At 37.7% G+C, this 23,277-nt stretch overlaps 1 protein-coding gene and 1 long non-coding RNA gene across 3 annotated transcripts; one reads left to right on the plus strand and one right to left on the minus strand.

Annotated features, from left to right (window-relative positions):
* Positions 1 to 2,711: 2,711 nt before the first annotated feature.
* LOC131242343 (uncharacterized) lies at positions 2,712 to 8,166 on the minus strand. The gene is made up of 8 exons (XM_058240932.1): positions 8,034 to 8,166; positions 7,042 to 7,947; positions 5,267 to 5,360; positions 4,992 to 5,067; positions 3,677 to 3,739; positions 3,492 to 3,585; positions 3,333 to 3,386; positions 2,712 to 2,955 (listed from the first exon to the last, which is right to left on the minus strand). Exons 3-8 carry the CDS (start codon positions 5,279 to 5,281, stop codon positions 2,919 to 2,921), a joined length of 339 nt encoding a protein of 112 aa, XP_058096915.1. The 5' UTR covers positions 5,282 to 5,360; positions 7,042 to 7,947; positions 8,034 to 8,166; the 3' UTR covers positions 2,712 to 2,918.
* Positions 8,167 to 8,389: 223 nt separating this feature from the next.
* LOC131242357 (uncharacterized) lies at positions 8,390 to 9,578 on the plus strand. 2 transcript variants are annotated; one of them, XR_009169593.1, is made up of 3 exons: positions 8,390 to 8,452; positions 8,794 to 8,859; positions 9,256 to 9,578. It is a non-coding gene; the product is annotated as an uncharacterized LOC131242357 (long non-coding RNA). The 2 variants fall into 2 exon arrangements; XR_009169592.1 differs by lacking the exon at positions 8,390 to 8,452 and having other exon boundaries at positions 8,685 to 8,859.
* Positions 9,579 to 23,277: the final 13,699 nt, after the last annotated feature.

The raw sequence follows: 23,277 nt of genomic DNA on the forward strand, positions 1-23,277 counted from the left end.
GACTCACCCTATAAATGTCCCCTCCCCCTTTTTTAATGCATTTGATCAATGCTACAAAAGCTTGGAAATGAAGCCACAAGAAAACCTATTCTATAACCCAAGTGGCCCATTAATTACCACCTTAGGGAATTGTAGAGACCCCATGCAGGTGTAATTGGCAGCCTGCGTGGAAAGGGGCTAGGCTTTGTTCAGAGCCAATGTAAGGTGAATGGGTTTTCAGGACACCTGGCACACCCACCACTGGTTTTAGGTGGAGATCAAAGTTACGTGGCCCCACAACGAATCCACACCGTTCATCCATTTAGTGAGATCATTTTAGAGCATGAGCCCAAAGTGAGCCATATCCAAAGCTCAAGTGGACCATACCACAAATAACATTGGGACAATAATTTCTTAAAACATTCATAGGGCCCATCATATTGTTTATTTTCCATCCAATCTATTCATAAGGTCACACATACCTTGATAAAGAGGAAAGGCAAATATCATATTGATCTAAAACTTCTATGACCCCCAAAAGGATTTTAATGGTGGATGTTCAATTCCCCGCTTATTTTTGCAATATGGACTACTTGATCTTTGGATCTGTCTTCTTCTTTTTTTTCTTTTTGTTCAAGCCTTACAAGGATCTCCCTAATTGGTCGGATAGTTTGGATATAACACATGCCTTATGATGGAACCCACAAAACTTGGTGATGTCAACCCACCAGCCAAGTGTCCTATTCTTTGGCCCCAATTCTGCTTTAGCTTGAAATCAGGCTCAGTTTAGACAAACCTCATTTTTAAGCAATGGGAAGGCTCTGTTCATGAAAGCCTAACTCCTAAAACGAGCCTTTGGCTTGAGAGAGCCAAGCCTGGCCATACATCTCTCCAGAACTGCTATAAAAGGTCTCTGCTTTCATAAGAGAGGGAACTAAAGCGAGAGGCTGAAGCGAGACAGATTGCGAGCGAGCTCTAAAGACGGCATGAGAGAGGTAAAGTTTCTGCCCTGACCTCTTCCATCCAAAAGCCAAATCTCAGCTTCTATTTATTCTTAATCTCTTTTATTATATTTAAACTTCAAATCCAATGTTGTATTCTTAATCTATCCTTTTTCAGTCTGTATATTTCGACCATACTGCTTTGAACACCTGTGGTGATAGACTCTGCTTTGACATCATGTAAAGTATGCTCTACCATTACCTCTCTTGAGGATATTCTATATCAGAATACGTGACTTGAAGGAGTAATCAAAAATTCTGCGTTATTTTTCATTTTCGTACTTCTATCGGAAAACCCTTTTCTACCATTGTCGTTTCGTTTTCGATTTATCTTTTATAGTGTAGACATCTAAAGTTTAGTATTTTATTGGAAGTTCTTTGAATCACCTTTGAAAGCATACAGCCTAGCAAAGTAGAGACCGAGTTTGACACGGGCGGAAAAAGGGTGTTTAACCTCTTCCTTTTTTGTAATTAAGGCTCTTATTCGAAACCCATGGCGCAGATCTATCTAAGAGTTACTCAAACTGAAAATTCTTCGATTTTCCCAATATCTAAGAGATTTCACGGATTCTAGGCAACCATGAATCTTGAAACGTTCCCTTTGACTAGTGGTGACTCTGGTCAATGCATAAACACAAGTTGCATAAGGTATTATGAACAGTATAAGTATAATTACTAGCTTCTCTTCTCAACCCTTTAGTGAAGTTCGGTATGGAGGTCTTAGTTATAGGTTTCACTGTTTCTGGATAGACATCGGATATAAGCCTTTATATGCTACTGCCTATATCAACCTAACATGTAAAACCATTAATATTCTCTCTCAACCCATTCGCGAGGTTCAGGTTTAGAGATCTTAGCTATAGGTTTCACTGAATTTAAATAGACTAAAGATCTGGACCTTAATATGTTATCACATGTATCAACTATACAAGCATATAATATTCCTATATCTACTACTATATACCGAATTACAGGCTTTATTATAAAATATTATAAAATAGCAGATTAAAGCTTTATTTATTATTTTTTAAAGAAAAATATGAATGCTCATTTCAAGCATAACATGCATACAGTAAGACCTGACATGACTTGAACTCGACCATTACCACCCTGAACTATACGCAGTACAATTGAGACGACTATACAAGCATATAATATTCCTATATCTATCATTATCTACTGAATTACAGGCTTTATTATAAAATACTATAAAATACACAACACTAAAATCGTGAATTTACGATGGACCAAATCCGTCGTAAAAACGATGGATTTCGTCTGACGCCGTCGCTGTTTACTAGGTCATTTTTTTCTGACGGATAAAATCCGCCGTTTAATCTGTGACGGATAAGGTCCGTCGCATACTAGCAACGGATAAGATCCGTCGTAGATCTATCGAAAAAAACCGTACATTAAAAATATTCACGACGAATAAAGTCCGTCGCTAATATGAGGAGCGACAAACCCAAATCCGTCGTTGATTTTCAACTTGTTCAGAAATTAGCGACGGATTTGGTCCGTTGCTAAAATATCTATAAATTAAACAAAATATCATCTAAATCTGTAAATTTTAAAAAAATATATCGTCAGAATTTTTTAATTTTGTATCTTACACTTGATAGTCATTCAAAAAATAATTCATACGATTGTTTAATAAGATTTCTTCTATTCACAAAATAAATCCTATTCATCAAACTAGAAAGTTCAATCATACTGAAAATAAACTCCCTGCCAAAGCATTATATGATACCTCATGTGAAAAATACATGCACATAAATGGAATCCACTAAATATGATACCTCATATGACAACATATAACCATTGACTTGCAAAAGCCTGCAATTCCCTAATGAAATCTAATATATACTTGCATACTTCTAGGAGACGGGAGCTTTTGATGGGACACTTTTTTCTTCCAGCTTGAATCCATAGCTTTGTCTACCATGGGAACATATTCATCAAACTCTTGAGAACCCTGCCCTTCCAAATTAGAGAAGCATGTCAAAAACAACTAGAAGAAAAGCCTCATTGAGAATACATGAATCTTTGAAGTGGTTTTTCTATCGATAAAAGACTTCACTGTCCTCCACGGCAGCCTAAAACTAGGGCCAGCATTGATGATAAACATTCAGCACAATCTCTGTACAAGAGCAAGTCCAATGTTATAGGCAAGCACTATCTAGATGCACATTTCCATTAACAACTCGAATTCCTATTTAATTTCTGGTCCGAACCAAATAATGATTATAAGTGACATCAGGACTCCATACTCAATTAAGACTGCAATTTCTAATACAATTCTGCTTTATAAAACAATGTATATGGAAAGATGTTGAGCAAATCAAGACATACAAATTTCTTTTCTTGGCAATATCTGTTGGTGACTTCCTGAAAGTGTGCCAAGGCCTACACAAATACAATTCTAGCAAATCAATCATGGTGGGTGTACATATCAATTCCCAAACAAGAATTAGGAACAGAGCACAACAGAGGAAATCAAGATTTGAAAACCTGAAGTCTCGTCTGTCTAAGATGTCCAACATCTGAAACTGCAAGTTACTGAAATTTAGACTCCCAAGCCTTGAAGTAGACTCTGATTTTGCAACTAACATCAATAGAAGATAAAAGAATAAGAGGAAAATTTTGGATGGGATAAAGAGACATAGGAAGAAAAATCAAATGAAATCAATGCATACCAGATAAGCTTTTTCGGAAGGATGGTGGGGTAGCTGAAAAAGTCAGGGTTCTCTCAAATTCCACTGTTATTTCTTGCAAGAAAGAACTACAAGATATAAGGAGGAAAGCTTGGAAGTGGATAAAGACACAGAAACTTCATCCAAAATCACCCCAAGTTTCTTGGGTGGGGTTATCAAATCCAGAAGTTGCTCAAGCTTTAGATACCACGTGTGTGGGACCCACAGTTAGGCGATCCAAACTGTTGATATGATGGGCTGCTCTTTCATCCCCCATCTCCCAAAAAGTCTTCAAGATTGGAAGACCCTATCCACCCAATCTTTGGCTCTTTCTTTTCCATTGAAACTGGTCCTATATTTTTTTTCTTAACCGTCAATCTCTAGGCAATCAACTGATTTTTAGTATCTTAAAAGGTGGAAGATTTTTGGGAGCATGGTCCATCCACTGTAGGCTCAACATCTCAATGGCCTAGATCACTAGACAACAGGCCCACACATAAGGAATTGAAATCCTCAGTAAAATCCACATTTCCTGAGGCTCAACATTCCATAATTCCTCACATAAAATGCCATTCTTACATCCCAAGTTAAAGCTTAAAAGGATATCGAATTACCTAAGTTCAAAAATCTATCTACAATATTCTCCTTTGTTGTTTTCATTTACAATGGGTAGTTATTTTTCTACTGTGTGGTCTTTTTCTCAGTTTGTTTCCTTGAATATGAAGTCTCAGCTAAAAGAAATGGGTTGCAATAAATTTATATTGGGGCCATCTAATTATTTTTTTTTAAAAAGGCAACGAAACTGAAACTGCATTAAAAAGAAAGAAAACAAAGAAACAGAAAAACAACAAATCAAAGGGCCCAACTGCTGAGGTAGCAGAAGACACCTAAGGACCTAAGAAGCTAAAATCCGTATGAGTTCAGTGAGTAGTTCTTGTGCCATCTGTTTTGACAGAGAAATTCTGATGTCAATATCTTTCATTGAAATACCTTATCCACCACTAAAAATCAATGCAATTTTTAAATTCTCGAATTAATAAATCATTAGGTAAACTTGCCCGAAAAATTTTCGAATTTTGGGTACTGATTTCCTTGGAAAACGAACATGAATTACGGATCTAGCAGAGGGGCATTTGGAAAATTTAGCACGTTCTTGAATTGAAGGAAAAAGGCAGTTTTGCAATCTGCAAGAGTCAGCTTGGTAATTTCTGCAAAATAAGGCATGTAGTAAATTTTAAAAAATAAAATAAAAAAAATTGGTAAAATGATTTAAGAGATTTTGTTGGATTTAAAAGGTAAAGAGATGCTTATCACTTACTGGAAGAATCAAATGAATCTTCGTCAGTTTGGCTTATGGTCTTCTCTTTGGATGAAAATATTCTTGGAAGAAAACACTACAAGCATCATGTATAAAAAAATAATTAATTAAAAAAAAAAAAGCCCCACTATTTCAAAATAAAAATAAAAGAAGCAGACGAGATTCTTCTTCCACCAACCAAGAAATGTTCTAGAAAATTGGATTCTCAGGAATTAAAATCTAAGAAAAACAAAAGCCCTCTGAAATTAGAATCTAACAAACGATAGAGGATATACCTTCCTGAAGGTCATCCCTAAAATCTCTCCTCCTTTCAATGGAGAATGAAAAGTCTAAACTTTAAATACAATCAGACACCCCAAAACTTGAAACCTGTTATTCATGAATAAAGGATTCAGAAGAAGAATTTCCAATGAAGAGATGGGAATTGGAGAACACCCAATTTGAACAAGTTACTTTTAACTGGAAAATACGAGAAAAAAGAAAGGGAATCCTTTCAGTGCCTCCAGATTACAAGCCTTGCAACCACAAGGCATTAAGATGAAAAAAAAACCATTAAAAAAGACCAAATAAAATTATAAATGCAATAGATTTCACAGACTTCACAGCATAGACAACAACTCAAACCAATTACATAAAGTAGGAAAATGATGTGTGTGTGTGTGTGTGTGTGTGTGTGTGTGTGTGTGTGTGTGTGTGTGTGTGTGTGTATTCATGAAAGAAAATCCAGCTCCACCAATCATAAAATGCTCCAAACTGCTTATTTTGAAATGGATAATCAATTTTGGAAGATGTGGTTGGCTGGTTGCAGCTGGATATTTGGTGTAGATTCTGTTTGGTATTTTATGGAGCTATTGCTTTATATAAATAAACTAGTAAAATGCATGTGTTGCACGTGTGAGTATATCGTCGTAATTACATGGACTAATGTTGTTGATTAGTTTAATACTGACATTTAAAAAAATCAATTCAACGTAAAAATGTGTAGAGTACTAATGGGAAGGGGAAGAGCTCGTCCACCGCTCAAGTGGTGTACATGTGCAAAAATTTAGACCTTATAATTGTTGACTCCATTTTGAATAGAGATTGCATTAACACCAATCAAATAAACTATTCAAACCAGAAATAGAACATAATGAGCCCCATGGGACATTAAATGGAAAAGGAAAAATTCCATACACGAGCCTGATTTTTCTTCATTTTTCCTCGAGACGTCGCAACACCGACTCTGTGAAGATTTGTTGCCTGAAAATGTGAAACAACAGTGCTATGATATTTCCAATATTTTTGTATTAGATTGTCATGTTGCTGGTATGCTAAACTCAAGAGTCAAGACCTTCCTTTTCTTCATAAGTTGTATGATAAGCTTTATATCTATCAGATTTTCCAAGGCCACAGGCGTGCATACGAGAGCCCATCTACAAGCTGGGGACACATGCAAAGACTACACATGGTGAACAACCAAGCTGACCATCTGGTGTGCCCCACTGCATAACCACCATCTCCCAAAAATCAGACCGGTCCACTCATCCAGTAACAGGGTATGAAACGAATAGACAGCTGAAAGAACTTGTTTCATAAGTCCATTTGTTTTGTACACTGGCCCACCTGATGAATTCACTGGCCTCATTATTGAGCCCTGGGAATCCATGCCATGGGCCTACCTGAGAGATGGGTCAGATCTTGCAGTGTTCCACCATGGGCAGGGCTATACACCACAAACCTCTATATTTAACTAAAATCAGGCAGGCCATGACTGTCCATGCCAGATCCTCTATAGGTTTTTAAGAGAAAAAGATACATCTAACATACTTCTGTTCAGTGTGCTTTGGACCAGGACGAGAGTATTTCAGATATCCATCCCAAGGAACCTTTTTAAGACCAGCTCGAACAGATATTATGTCCCTAATTCTGCAACAAGAGCCATTTTATCAGACAAAAGGTTATTCCAATTGCAAGAAAGAACCAACATAGGCTTTCTTTTAGAGATTAGAACAAAGAGTGACAAATGCCCAGGATCATCTCATAGGAATTGCAAGGCAGTAAAAAATACCTTTCTGCAAATTCTATTGGCGTCTCGTCAGGTTTTAGATTTTGAGGTTCCAAGTAGCACACGTCATAGACAACAGCCCATGATGTCATAAGAGGAGCAAATGCATTGTAAATGATTGCCTGCAAGCAAATAGCTCAATGAAAGACAATAAGAATGCAGAATATAGATTTAACATGGACAACCTAAATAACTGCTTGTTCGGCTAATTTCATTGATCCTTGTGTTTTGAAGATCCATACCTGTTGGTTTTGAAAATCAGTTACAGTATAGCCGCATTGGCCACGCCCATTATGTAATGCAGCGTTTAACCAGTCCATTCCAAAATCAATGGGTCCATATCAGTGCCAATACACCCACAAAGTCTCCAATTCATTTTTTTTTTTCCAAGTTTCCTATTGTTTTATTATTATTATTATTATTATTTTCACTTGCTTCTTCATTTCAACCATGGAGGAAGTTCTAAAACTCTTTTTATATTTATATCTATTTTGGGGATAAAAACACAATTTAAATGAGATTGATGAATCAAAGTAGAATGAACCATTTTTTGGAAATTTTAATGGGAGAAAAAAAATTGGGTGAAATAAAAAAGTCTATCAGCTGATACAGGGGAACATAACGATTCCTATCCAATAGTCATATTTAAAAATAATAATAAGAAGAAGACAGGAAATACAGCCCCCCATATCCAAATCAATAATCATGGCTTTCTGGAATACAAGTTCAGCAGTGAATGTGGGCCAGGTTGGATGTTTTGGCTAGAGCTTAAGGCCCATGGGCTGGGCCCACATAAGAGTTTTGAGGCCTGATAATTAATTGGACCAGAACAAAGCTGGGATAATTTAGCAACGCCATAAGGTTATGCACTTGGCTATCATCCTCGCCTAGATGGTTTGACAGCAGGATCTGCCATGAAAAACAACAAAGATGAGAATGAAAACAACAATGATGATGATGAACGATAAGGCATAAGTAGATGCTGAAGCATGCACCTGAAAAGTGCTTTTTCGGCACCAAGGATCTGAAGTGTAGAAGCAGGGCACTTAGCTAGATTTGTAAGACTTCCAGCACGGGAAATCAAACGGGCACCAACAACTTCACCAAGAATGATATCATAAATTTTTTAAAAAATTTAAAGATAGTGGACCTTTGGAAGGTTTAAACAGTGGGCATCATTCTCTCCACTGTTTTCTGTGGTGGGGTCCACTCCAGCCTTGGATCTGCCTCATTCTTTGTATCATACCCTAAAATGACCTCTCAAAATGTATGGATGGTGTGGATACAAAACATACATCATAGTGGGGCACACAACTTGGTGACGTCAGTTCGATCTCGATCAGTCTCCCACTCTCTCTCCCTCTTCCTCTCCAACTCGGAGCTTGACGAAGAGAGCCTCAACGAGCACAACCCGGTAATTCATGGTTTGCGTCTTCTAGTGTTTTTTTTCCACCTGTTTCTCTCTTGGCAAAACCCTCTGCAGCGAAAATGGTGAAAGGGCACAAGGGTTTTTTGTCCACCTGTTTCTCTCTTGCGGCATGAGGATGTCATACATCTACAAGGCCAAGGTCAAGAAGGATGAAAACCCTCTCAATCCTTTCGATCCCTCTGCCCATCTCTCTCTCTCTCTCTCTCTCTCTCTCTCTCTCTCTCTCTCTCTCTCTCTCTCTCTCTTCCCCTCTCTCCCTCTCCCTCCCTTCACCAGAAACAGCGAGCCATTGATCTGATCGAGCTTCTGACGATCGGATTTCGCAGGTGTGGATCGACTGGAGTTCGGATCTGGTCCGTACGCTTAGGGATTGCATTCAGTCCATCCATAAGGTTTGAATCCACTTTTCCCTGATTTTTCTTGCTCAGTTTCTGTTTTCCCCCAAATTTCTGTAGATTTTGGCCAATGAAATCTCTAGTACTATTTTGATTTGTAATGGCCTTATTCACTGAACCATCGACCAAACTTGTCACATCTGAAAGCCTTCTTTGTGTTGTAAAATGTACCTCGAACGTGGCATCTCTTGTATAATAGTTGTAGTGTGCATTACCATATGTCAATCTTGATTTTCTTTTGGTTTTGTAATTAGTCTAAGGAATTCTGGAAAAATCTATGATCTACTGCCCAATTTGCAGTTCGATTCACTTTGACATCAACTGTGATTTAAAATCTGATTGAGTTTTTCTGAGCATTTCAATGTATTTATTTACCTGTTGCCTCTTTTGCAGCCGAGAAAAGCAGAAGAGAAAAAGCAGTAGTGTGCATTACAATATGTCAAGATGTTGGCTCCATCTTCAGTAGAAACTGAATCAGGTATCCATGTGCCTAGGCCCTTCAGTTTTTGGAGAAAGTAGGACAATCTTGAGCTTTATTTTTATTTTTTGAAAAGCATGATGTTGGGCTTTATCTGTTTCTTCTCAGTAGTAGCAATTTATTGTGTCAGAGAAACATCTCTACCAATATAGATTTGAGAGGCTGACTTGTCATCAACCATGAAATCTTGAACATTGTTATTTGTGATTTGGCTCTGGAAATTGGGCTGTTTGGATGCCTTGTTTCCTACCGTTGACAAGGGAGTAGTGCACGTACAAAGTGAAAGTAACAGAATTGCAATTTGGAGCTCAAGCTAAAGTGAGGAAGACATTTTATACAAATGTTCCTGATGAATGCATGCAAGCTGTTGAAGATCTGGTTGTCCCAAGGACTTATCCTCTTCTTGTTGCCCTCTTCTTATTGTCTTTTCGAATTTTGATGTTTGGAAAAAAATAAGGGCAATTTAAATAGCAAGAGAGCAATCAGATGCGTTTTTTGGCAATGTAGGAATTTTTCTGTGGAAATAGGAAATATGTGCAGTTACTCTTTGTTTTGTAGCGATCAGTTTCAATTGAGGCAAATAAACTGATTAAATAAGTGTAGTTTTTGGTTCACGGTGCATCTAAAATGCGACCTTACAATTTGGACTATTTGATTGGTTACCTGCTTTGATTGCTTGCCTTTGGTCTTGAGGGCCATATCAGCTAATTGGTGGGCAGCACAAGTGTCATTGTGCTGTGATGGTTGGTGAATAGAGGATTCTATGATGTACCTGTTTGGATTAATTGTTGGTTGCTGGTCTGCATGTGTAGAGTAATTGGATACTGTGATGTGATGGGTGCAGATTGGAAGAGTTGTGTAGCCTGTTTGGATGACTTGCATTCTGTGTTGGGATGGTTGTAGAATGGATGAAGAGTGCTTATTTGGAGGAATTGTTGGTTGCAGGTCTATAAGTTTGGAGGGGAATTCTTGCGTTGGATGAAGAGTGTTGTGTGTTTTCAGGTCTGTATTGTTGGCTGCCTTGGCTGCTCCCCACCACAGAAAACAGTGAGGAAAGAGTGACGCCCACCATTAAAAAGTTCTAAGGGCTACGAAAGTTTTCAATCAAGCTAATATTTGTGTTTTCCCTTCTTTCATGACGTGATCAAGTTCCGTAGGTCATATCATGAGGTATGTGTTATACCCAAACCGTCCATCCATATTGTGAGCTCGTCATAAGGCTTGAGACAAAAAAAAAAAAGACTTGGATGGAAAATATACCTAATGGTGGGCCCTACGAATTTTTTAACGATGAAAATCATCCCCTGGGATTTTTTATGTACTTATCCAAATAAACTCCATTACCAAATGCAGCTGTAGCTCTACTCTTCACTTGCTGCACAAAAAGACGGAAAGAAAAAAAAAAGGACAATACAGTGAATTTTAAAGACAAACATAAACAGAATTGTAAGCCGGATCATGTCAATGCATCTTACATTTGTATTAAGCCCACCTGTTCATAATATCAAAAAGATATGGATGAAAAGAAAACACAAACATCAACTTGATCCAAACTTCTGTGGCCTTCAAGAATTTTTCAATGGTAGAGGTTCAATCACACTATTTCCTGTGGTGTGGTCCACTTGAGCTTTGGATATGCTTCATTTTTGTTCTATAGACCTAAAATTATCTGTTAACATGGATAAAATGAGTGGATAAATTAAATAAATAACGGTGGACCCCACAAAGTTTACAAGGGTACTGAGTAACTCACCTAAATGTAGTAGAGAGAAGTTTCCTTAAAATATTCATAATCATATATTGGGCCTACTTAAATGTGATTCACATATCCAACCCACTCATTATGTGTGTCCCACTTGGATGAGGGGTCAGACCAAGTTTCAACCGCATCCAAAACTAATGTGGGCCCCACCAAGTGCTTTTATTTTTTTTAGGATGTCTTCACATGGTTTTAGATGGTATGACCCACCTAAGTTTCGTATACGGATGATTTTTGAGATATCTCATAACTTAAAGGGGACACATCAAATGCACAGTGTTGATGTTCAACACACATCATGATGGGGCCCAAAAAACGTACTAACATCAATTCTTAAGCTCTTGCGAGGTCAATAAGTTGGGCCACAATTTTGACTAGAATATTTGGTCCATTTTATATGTCTGGTCCATTCACTCTATTTTAATGATCAATACCCTCAATTTGTCTAGTTACTCGCCCCGATCAAGCTACACATGAGAAAGATATTGGGCATACAAGATTGATCAACAATTTGAGTGAAATTTGATTTAAACATCTAAAGTTATTTACTCTCCAGTCTGAACTAATTAGATTGTCCAAAAATGGTTAAGGGTTCAATTAGTGGATGTACCTATTAATTTATTAAAAAATATTTTTTTTTCATAGATAAATTTCAATTTCCATTTTAAAATAACATTTTTTTTTCAAAATGTATATTTTTTCTCTTAATTTTTCTTTGAAAATTTTTAACAAAATATCATTTTTATTATAAAATATTTCAAAAAAATTAAAATACAAATTCTAAATTTTATTTTTAAAATCTCAAAAAAATTCTCAAATTTTAATTATTTTTTTTTCCCAAAAATTCCATAATGTCGTTTTTTTTTCATCAAAAGCATCATTTTATTTTCAACATTTCAATTTTCTTTTTTAAAATGATAATTTTTTTTTTTCAAAATCTCAGTGTTTTTATAAATAACCTTTTCTTTTAATTTCAAATTTTGAACATTTTCAATTATTTTTCAAAATCATAAATTTTTTCAAGTTCTTTATTTTTTGTTTCAAAATGTTTGTTTTTTGTTGAAGTATCGATTTTTTAATATCGTTTTATTTTAAAATTTTCAATTCTTTCTAACTTCAATTTTTTTTTAAAGCATTTTTTTCAAACTTGTCAATTTTTATTTAACTTGTCAATTTTATTTTATTTATCAAAATACAAATTCTCATTTTCTTTTTCAAAATATTTTCATTTTTCATCATTGTGAAAATTTTCACATATTAAAAAATCTTTTTAATTTTCTTTTTGAGGATATTATTTTTTCTCGAAATCAAATTCTTTTTTTTTTCAAAATTATCAACTTTATTCAATATTCTTTTTTGTTCCCACAAAATAGATTTTTATTAAATCACGATTTTTATTTTTTCAAAATCTAATTTTTTTCTCAAACATTGTTAAATTTTTTTTAAACTTCTTAATATTCTTTTTCATGTGATATTACAAATCATTTAAATTTTAGTTTTAAATTAAAAAATAAAAATAAAAATTCCACTCATTTGATATAAAAACAAAATAAATTTTCTTTTTGCATTCAATCAATTGTTAAAAGATAATCTTATACACAAATATGTATAATTAAACAACTGAAATTCTATTAAAAAATAATTATTAGACTACAAAAAACTTAAATTTCCTCCATATTCTAAAAAAATGAAAAAAAAAAATTTAATGTTTTAAGGCGAAAATCCTTTTATGATGGACGTTCCGTCGCAAAAGCAATTGAAAAGCGTTGCCATTTGGTATTTTGGGCGGGAATTTGCAACAGATCTTATTCTGTTGCAAAATCAAGTTTAGCGACGAATTTAGTCCGTCTCCAAATTATGACGGACCAAAATCCGTCGTAAATCAGATTTTAGTCGTAAATCAGATTTTAGCGAAGGATTTCGTCGCGACGTTTGGATTGGAGGTAGGAAATAGGGACTTAGCGACGGATTAAATCCGTTATTAAACCTAGAGTTTGTCCGTCCCAAAAATACATCACAAAGTCCCGATTCTGGCGCAGTGATAGCAGATTAGAGGCTTTATTTATTATTTTTAAAAGAAAAATATGAATGCTCATTTCAAGCATAACATGCATACAGTAGGACCTGACATGACTTCAACTCGGCCATTGCCACCCTGAACCATACGCAATACATTTGAGATCGGGAAAGAAGTTGGCCCTACCACGAAGATCACTTGGTACAGAGGATAGGTGGATCTAGCGTGAGTTTTGGAGTGTTGACCATACAAACTAGGGCCCAATGGATGAACGGACTGAAAATCTTTCTTCTACGCAGTGACTCTTGTATAATAATCAACACCACTAGCATATGAAATCCCATGTGAGCTCTATGTTGGGAAAAGTATAATAAACACCACTAGCATATGAAATCCCATGTGAGCTCTATGTTGGGAAAAGTGTAGCCAACCGTAGGATGAGATTGGACGTATACATGATGAAGTTCCTGTTGCATGGAAACCGATTGTGTATTTTCAATGTATGTAGTTTATCCACGCCGTTCATCCATTTTTTTTCAGATCATTTTAGGGGTCGAGCCCAAAATTGAATTATATCCAAAGCCCAATTGGACCACACCACAAGAAACAATGAGAATGATGATTTCCCCTGTTGAAACCTTGCTAGAGCCCACAGTGATTTTTATTTGTCATCCAACCTGTTCATAAGATCACACAAACATGGATGAAAGTTTTAAAATAATAATAATAAATAAATAAATAAATATACAAATATTAGCTTGATCCAAAATTTCTGTGGCCCCAAGAAGTTTTCAACAGTAGATGTTCAATACACACTGTTTCCTGTGGTATTGTCCAATTTAGCTTTGTATATGCTTCATTTCTGGGCTTCAACCGTAAAATTATATGGTAAAATGGATGTACCGATTGGATAAAACATATAAAACACGGTGGACCCCACAGAGTTTACTCAGTACGCAATCTGTTATATGGAGCTGGATTTAGTGCCTCACGACGGACGGGAGGTAATGTGCCTTCATGTTGCTTCTACAAACGTGGCTTGCATGGGCAAGATCGGAACCGTTAACTTTAGAGTTGAAGTAGGTAACAGTCCATAGTCCAAAAATGGCAACATTTGGATATTCCCATCCCTTAAGCCAGTGGCACACAGAAATGGCTCACATTGATGAGAAAAGGGCCACTCATTTGATGGTGAGAATGGTCGGAAGAAAGTGAAATTTGATCAGTAGTCAATCAGTGCTGGATTCAGTGGGATGCCTATTTCGGATTTCTATCCCGATGAGCCACGTGCGTCAGACATAATTAGGAAATACTATTACTTAAATATTTTCGATTATAGAGTATTAATGGTTAAATAAAGCTTTTTTTCATGGCCGAAACTCAGCTTGGGAGTTGGGAGTGTGTGGGATTCCTGAATGTGGGCCGGCCCAACGTGATATATGTGCCTTACATTCACGCCGTCCATCTTCATTGAAAACTCATTTTAGGCCATGATTATTTTTTAATTTTTTTTTTTTAAAAAGCAAATTCAAATCTCAGGTGTACCATAGAACAGGAAGCAGTAGTAAATGATCATTAAAAACTTCTTCTGAGCCACCAAAATTTTGGATGAATGTTATATCTGGGTGGTCTCACGTTTTTGTGAGCTTATCAGTAGGTTTACATATCCCGGTGGACCCCATAAAGTTTTTTATGGTGGGGATTCAATCACAACCTTTCAACCATCATGATGTATGTGCTATATCCACTCAGTCCATTATTTCACCAGATCATTTTAGTACATTAGCCCAAATACAATGCAGATCGAAATCTCAAGTGGACCACACCACAGGAAAAAGTAAAGTTTGAATGCTTGCCATTGAAAACTTCTTGAGCCCACAGATGTTTTGTATCAAGCTGACATTTGTGTTTTCCCTTCATCCATGATGGAATGACCTTAGGAATGTGTTAGATGGCATATAAATATCACGGTGGATGCTAGCTTGAACAGTTTCAATGGTGGGCATTTTTATCCCCCACTATTTTCTTTGATGTGGTCCACTTGAACTTTGGATGTGCCTCATGTTTGGGATCTTGTCCTAAAAGGAGCAGGCCAAACTGATGGACACAGCTGATATAGCACATAAATCATGTTGGACCACATAGAGTTAGGATTGCAAGACCTTACAAGAGGCAATCAATGGTACTATGCCTGAATATCATTCAGTCATGCTATCCTAAATGCCATTGGTTAAATCTACACCATTAAAAGTGTCAGCAAGTCTCCCTCTAAGGCATAGTTTAAAATTGCCGCCATGACAAAAAAAAAATAAAAATAAATTTATATATATATATATATATATAAATATATATATATATATATATATATATATATATATATATATATATATATATATATACACACACACACACACACACACACAACAAATACAAATAGCTGAGCCATCAGGGTATATGCAACAGTGGGAGTCATTACTTCTTGCTGCTAGTGGTGGGGTTAATTTGATGGACAGTGTGGATTCCTCAAAATTATGGTGGGTCCCACTATCGCACGTGGTGGAACCCACACTCAAAAGGATCTTGAGAAAGAGACGTTTCAGCGGCACGTAGGTGCTTGGTCACCATCATTTGCAGTGGGGTCCACAAACTGGTGGCCCCACCGTTGATACATTAAGCTGCTGTTAGTTTTCACGTCAACTGGGTTTTTATGCCCAGCACCAAGTTGGGTTGCAATCAACCTATTATGCGACAAAAAATAAAAATTGAAGGAAATAAGTTGCCTTAGGAAGTTAAAAAGTTTTTTTTTTTAAATAAAAAATTTGTTGAAAATACTTTTGTAATTTTCAATAAATAAGTAATTGATATTAATTTTTAACCAAATTTACTTATCCTATATAAGTAACTTAACTCCTGCTATTAGCAGAAAATACATATCTGATGGATCAATTGGATGGAATACATACACTACATGGCCCCACATCTGCCCCGTACCACTATAAGCCTATGGTAGGTATTGGTACCACTAGAGGGATCCTCCCCATCAGAAAAATAAAAATAAAAATCCAGCCGTACATCCATCCTGTTTTAACAAACAAGTGTCCCATAGCAGAGGCTGGGATTGCTGAACCAATCTGAACTCAACTGAGAATCTCAAATTCTTTCAGCCCTTTTCCTTCTTTCTTTTTAAAAAAAAATAAAAAAATTTAAAAGATACAATTCCTACTTAAGTCAATCATGGGACTCATATTATTCATTCTCATATTATATCACATACATTAATACATATGGACCAAAAAGGCTAAAATTTCATTTCAAGAGACTTGGGTTAGATCTTCCAATGCGCTCTACACCCCATCACACATGTTTATTATGAACATATGGCAAGAGTGCACATGACCCAAATACTTGGCCACACTAAAAGCTTATGGACCAGCCAAGCCCTTTAATAACCCTAGTGATTGTGGTAGTCCAATTAATATGATTTCGGTATATTTTGGACCAACAAAGATTTGTAAGTCCATATTGTCACAAATAGTGAATTGGAAATCTTGATTTAGAAAAAGCTTGTGGACCATTGTTGTAGTCTAGCCCACAAGAAAAAAAAAAAAAAGCCATAGATGCTCAATGATAGCTTTTCCTTGAATTTGGGTGGGGTTGGTCAGGTTTAGTTTAGTCTTTTAACCCAAAAGGTCCATTTAATAACTATTTCCCAACCATGTTGGATCAAGTTGATTTTGAGAAGACCTAGATTTATTAAGTAACTCAGATAAAACTTTTAGACCCAGAGCCACCTCTCGGGTCCAATGACCCTTCGGTCCATTCAACACATTTGCACCCCCATATATACCTAGGTAAGGGTGAAAAACATGATGCGCTGGGCTGAGTTGAATTAAAATTTTGAATAGGGCTGGTTCAACCGGTCTAGCTGGGCAAATTATGGGTTTAAAGAAACCCAAGTCCAGCCCATTAGGCACTGATACCATGGTTGTCAGTGATGGGAAATGGGCTAAGTGAGAGTTAACGGGGACCAGCCAAATAATAGAAGGCCTATGGTTAAGCTCAATCTGAGCCCTCGTGTATCTTAATGGTCCAAATCCAACTTTTGACTTATCTGGTCCAAAACATCATTTTTTATTTTCTGAATTTACCAATCTATTATAAATATAATGAATGAAAATTCTTATTATAATGGTCCACAAATGGCCAGACTCATGCTCAACAAACAGGTCCAAGCTTGGCCCACCTAAGCCTGCTCAAGCTTGGGTCAGTTCGTTGGGTGTGCCCATCATGCATCATATGTTACAAAAATGACTTGAAATCTAAATGGGCGACATCGGGACATACTCTGGCAATTCTCGTGGTCTCTTAGCCATGGGCTTAAACTTTTGGCTAGGCTGAGTCCTTGGGCCTAATATTCCAACCCGAGCGTGGGCTGAAGTGGGCCAGGTTTGTAGCTGAAGGGCCGAGCCCGCACCAATGGCAGCCCCAGAGGAAGGAATGCTAAAACATTGTCTCAATTTTATCAATCATGGTTGATCTAAGACAGCCTATTATGTGAATGGTCCGAATCCCTTTTCACCATTGACCCCTTCCCATTGACGGTGATGATATAAACGGGGAGTTGTCAGGGACTTGGATTGCCTAGTGTATCAGACAACACCTGCTGGAAATGCTCTGCTGGCCTACCATGTATGTGTTTTATCCACGCAGTCCATCTATTTTGCCAGCTCCTTTAATGGCATGGGCTCATCAAACCAATATCAAGTGAACCACAGGATAGGAAACCGTGGTGATTGACGTGTCGTACACTTGAAATTTGGATCTACCTTATGTAATTTTGAGCATGAGCTTTCAAAATTGATAGATGGCGTGGATGAAATATGGATGCAAATTAGCTACTGACAGGTTAAGTAGCAAGACTCGATCCTGAAGTAACGTCACCAAGTCATGTAGGCCTTACTATAAGGTATTTGTTGTATCTACACCGTTAATCCATTTGAAGAGGTCATTTTTAAACACGGGAAATTTCTCACTGTATGACCTCTTTATGGCCCATTCCAAAAAATAAGCTCACTTATTTTGAGCTCCCAAGAATAAACCCCAGCTGTACGGCTGCATATCTCCAGTTTAGCTCGCTTTTACTACGGATTATAACCGTAGCCATAGCCGTAGCTATAACCGTAGCCATAACCCCACGATTGCAAGAGGGTGGACAGCGAGTCGGGGTCGACCGGGTCAACTCGGTCGACCGGGTGAGTGGGATAGAGAGTTGAGGTTGACCAGGTCCAAACCCGGTCAACCCCGCCTCGCTGTCCCACCTATTGTTTTTTTTTTTTTTTTTTGTTGAATGAGAACTTTTTCTCTCCTACACTTTTCTCTAATACATATTTATATAAATATGTATATTTATGCATATAAATTTTTTTTTTCTCTCTCTTTTTACTCATTTCCTTCTTTATTTATTTAATAAATATATCTCTTAAACTAGAATGAGTTACTTGACGTACCATATAGGATTTTGGGGTAAGAAACGCTACTTTAGCTAACCTACTTATTTTCTAAGATGCCATTAGGTCAATGGTAAAAAATCCATTTCATTCACTTCGTGGTCAATTTTAATCAGTTCATTTCACGGTCAATTCCATGCATTTCACAGCTAATTCCCCTCACTTTCACGGTCAATTCGCTTCACTTCACAGTCAATTCGCTTCACTTCACGATCAATTTCATGCATTTCACGGTCAATTTGCTTCACTTCACGGTCAATTCCCGCGACCGTGAAGTGCATGGAAATGACCGTGAATCTAAACGGAATCACCGGAAATAGCCATGAAATGCATGAAAATGACCGTGAAATGAAGTGAATTGACCATGAAATGTGTGGAAATGACTGTGAAGTGAAGGCAATTGACCGTGGAATATATGAAAATGACCGCGGATCTAAACAGAATCGCGGAAAATGACCGTGAAGTGAATTGACCGTGAAATGCGTGGAAATGACCATGAAGTGAAGGGAATTGACCGTGAAGTGCATGGAAATGACTGTGAATTTAAACGGAATCACCGGAAATGACCGTAGAATGCATGAAAATGACCGTGAAGTGAAGCAAATTGACCGTGAAATGTGTGGAAATGACCGTGAAGTAAAGCAAATTGACCGTGAAATGTGTGGAAATGACCGTGAAGTGAAGGCAATTGACCGTGAAGTGCATGGAAATGATCGTGAAGTGAAGCGAATTGACCGTGAAATGCGTGGAAATGACCGTGAAGTGAAGGAAATTGACCATGAAGTGCATGGAAATGACCGTGAATCTAAACAGAATCGCCGAAAATGACCATGAAATGCATGAAAATGACCGTGAAGTGAAGCGAATTGACCTTGAAATGCATGGAAATGACCGTAAAGGGAAGGGAATTGACCGTGAAGTGCATCGAAATGACCGTGAATCTAAACGGAATCGTCGGAAATGACCGTGAAATGCATGGAAATAACCATGAAGTGAAGCGAAATGACCGTGAAATGCATGGAAACGAGCGTGAAGTGAAGGGAATTGACTGTGAAGTGCATCAAAATGACTGTGAATCAAAACGGAATCACTGGAAATGACCGTGAAATGCATGGAAATGACTGTGAAGTGAAGCGAAATGACCGTGAAATGCATGGAAATGAGCGTGAAGTGAAGGGAATTGACCGTGAAGTGCATTGAAATGACCGTGAATCTAAACAGAATTGCTGGAAATGACCGTGAAATGCATGGAAATGACCGTGAAGTGAAGCGAATTGACCGTGAAATGCATGGAAATGAGCGTGAAGTGAAGGGAATGCATTTCACGGTCATTTCCAGCAATTCCGTTTAGATTCACAGTCATTTCAATGCACTTCACGGTCAATTCCCTTCACTTCACGCTCATTTCCATGCATTTCACGGTCATTTCCAGCAATTCCGTTTAGATTCACAGTCATTTCAATGCACTTCACGGTCAATTCCCTTCACTTCACGCTCATTTCCATGCATTTCACGGTCATTTTCATGAATTTCACGATCATTTCCAGCGATTCCGTTTTAATTCACGGTCATTTCGATGCACTTCACGGACAATTCCCTTCACATCATGGTCATTTCCATGCATTTCACGGTTATTTTCGGCGATTCCGTTTAGATTCACGGTCATTTTGATGTACTTCGCGGTCAATTCTCTTCACTTCAGAGTCATTTCCATGCATTTCACGGTCATTTCGCTTCACTTCACGGTCATTTCCATGCATTTCACGGTCATTTCCGGCAATTCCGTTTAGATTCACAGTCATTTCGATGCACTTCATGGTCAATTCCCTTCACTTCATGGTCATTTCTACGCATTTCACAGTCATTTCACTTCACTTCATGGTCATTTCCATGCATTTCACGGTCATTTCCGACGATTTCGTTTAGATTCACGATCATTTCGATGCACTTCACGGTCAATTCCCTTCACTTTACGGTCATTTCCACGCATTTCATGGTCATTTTGCTTTACTTCACGGTCATTTCCATGCATTTCACGGTCAATTCCAGTGATTCCGTTTAGATTCACGGTCATTTCAATGCATTTCACGGTCAATTCTCTTCGCTCACGGTCAATTCCCTTCCCTTCATGGTCATTTCCACACATTTCACAGTCATTTCGCTTCGCTTCATGGTCATTTTTCCATGCATTTCATAGTCATTTTCAGCGATTCCGTTTAGATTCATGGTCATTTCGATGCACTTCACGGTTAAATCCCTTCACTTCACGGTCATTTCTCTGCATTTCACTGTCAATTCGCTTCACTTCACGATCATTTCCATGCATTTCAATGTCATTTCCGGTGATTCCATTTTGATTCACCGTGAAGTGAATGAAATGGATTTTCGACCATCGACCTGATGGAATCTTTGAAAATAAGTAGGTTGTTAGCTAAAGTAGCATCTCCTATCCCAAAATCCTATATGGTACGCCAAGTAACTCATTCCAGTTTAAGAGATATATTTATTAATTGAATAAAGAAAGAAATGAATAAAAAGAGATAAATTTTTTTATATGCTTGTATATACATATTTATGTAAATATGTATTAGAAAAAAATGTAAGAAAGAAAAAATTCTCCTTGCAAAAAATAAATTCTTAAAAAAAAACAGAAAAAAAAAATACACTGGTTTGCATGCGAGTTGGGGTCAACCGGCTTTGGACGCGGTCGACCGGATCAAGCTGCTTTTTTTTTATTCCTTTGTAATTCTCATCGCTTTTTGCAGGTCCCATTAAAATGTATGTGTTATATCCAAACTGTCCATCTGTTTGGAGAACTCATATCAAGGCTTGAGACAAAAAATTAGACAGATCTAGGTATCAAGTGGACCACACTGTAAAAGGCAATAGAGGATTGAAAGTCTATCATTGAAACCCTTTTATGGGTGACAGAAGTTTTAGATCAAATATGAAATTTGTTTTTCCTCTTCATCCAGATCTTCGTGACCTTATGAATAGATTGGATGGAAAATATATGTTATGGTGGGCCCTATGAAATTTTTAACAGTGAAAATCAAGTTTCCTGCTGTTATTTGTGGTGCGGTCCAATTGATCTTTGGATATGATTTTCTTTTTTCTGATAATGCTCTGAAATTATCTTCAAATATGGATGAACGGTGTGGATATAATAAATACATCATTGTGGGGCCATGTCGAGGAGCGTCAGCACTCGTCTTCGCACACCAGCGAGTCGGCTTCCGGAAGGAAGGAATGACGGGGGTATTTTGGTCCGTTGAAAAGTCCTCCGTACCTAGGTGAGTATTCCTGGAACCTTAAAAAGAAGTGGGCTTCAAATGGCTGGTGGGCCATAAATGGGTCGTGCAGTAGGATATTTCTCTTTTAAGCACGTAAGCGGAAGAATGAAGCAGATGCAAAGCGCTAGTATACCTCACCACAGAATGAACTGGGGAGAATGACGCTGAGACCTTCCTCGGGTCCCCATGTTTACTTAGATCCAACCTGTTCATAAGTTACCACAGACATGAAAGAAGGGATTGATTGAAAACTTCTGTGGCCGTGGGAAGGTTACAACGGTGGATGTCACTCTCCTCTCTGTTTCCTGTGGTGGGGTCCACTCGAGATTTAGATCTTACTCATTCTTTGTCTCATGCCCTAAAATTATCTCTCCAAATGGATGAACAGTGTGGATATAATAAATACTTCACAGTGGGGCCCACAGAACTTGGTGACGTCACTTCAGTAGCAAGTCTCGCTACTCTTAACCTTTCAGTAGGGGCTTTTCCAATTGCACACAGGAGGGAAGAAGGTGTTGGTGTGTGCTACCTACGCAATCCTAGTCCGTCATCTCCGCTTATAAATCCCCCTCATTTTTTTATTTTATTTTATTTTAAACACACGCACACACACCCCCACACACTCACGCCACACGCACACATACCCCGCACACGCACGCCGTGGGATTTCACGGCCATGGGTATTCGAACCTTGACCCGGTGTTGAAACTCCAAGGAGTCTACCACCCACGTAAGAGTAAGGACCCAAATCCCCCTCATTTTTTAAGTTGCAGGTTGTTATGATTTTCGGCATGTTTTAATTCTCAGCAGATCTCTCTGATCATGACGATATCCTCAATGTTCCTCTCCTTCTCTTCTCTCCCCCGTCCATCATCTCTTCCTCCATCTCCATTCATCTCTCCCCAAAACTCTCCCTTCTTCAACACCTCCATCGTTCTCTCTCTCAATCCCCCACAAGAAAGAGTCCCACCACAAGAGCTTTAACACGTTGGCAAGAATACGAAGAAGCCATAAAAGACAAGGATCTCGCCCAAACACTTCGCTTGTTGAAATCCGTCCAATCCCTTCCCCTATAATCCTCTCTCGATGGCGGCAGCAGCGCCGGTCTTTTGCAGCTACATTGGCCAAAGAGGGACTGGGAAGTCCTCGACGCTTGCTTCAATGCTGATGACATGAAGCTCATCAGCAGCGCATACAAGTTCCCCCACTACAGGGGCTTCCTCCCTAATATTGGGAAGTGCAAGAACATAGGTAATTCTGTGAATATGTTTGTTTCGGGGTCTTGAATTTCTGTTGGAATTATTTTATTGTGGTGATTAAGATGGTAATTTGATGATTTTGTGGGGATTGTTTATATGAAT

The sequence above is a fragment of the Magnolia sinica genome, chromosome 1, assembly GCF_029962835.1.
Source record: "Magnolia sinica isolate HGM2019 chromosome 1, MsV1, whole genome shotgun sequence".
In the NCBI taxonomy this organism is placed as follows: Eukaryota; Viridiplantae; Streptophyta; class Magnoliopsida; order Magnoliales; family Magnoliaceae; genus Magnolia; species Magnolia sinica.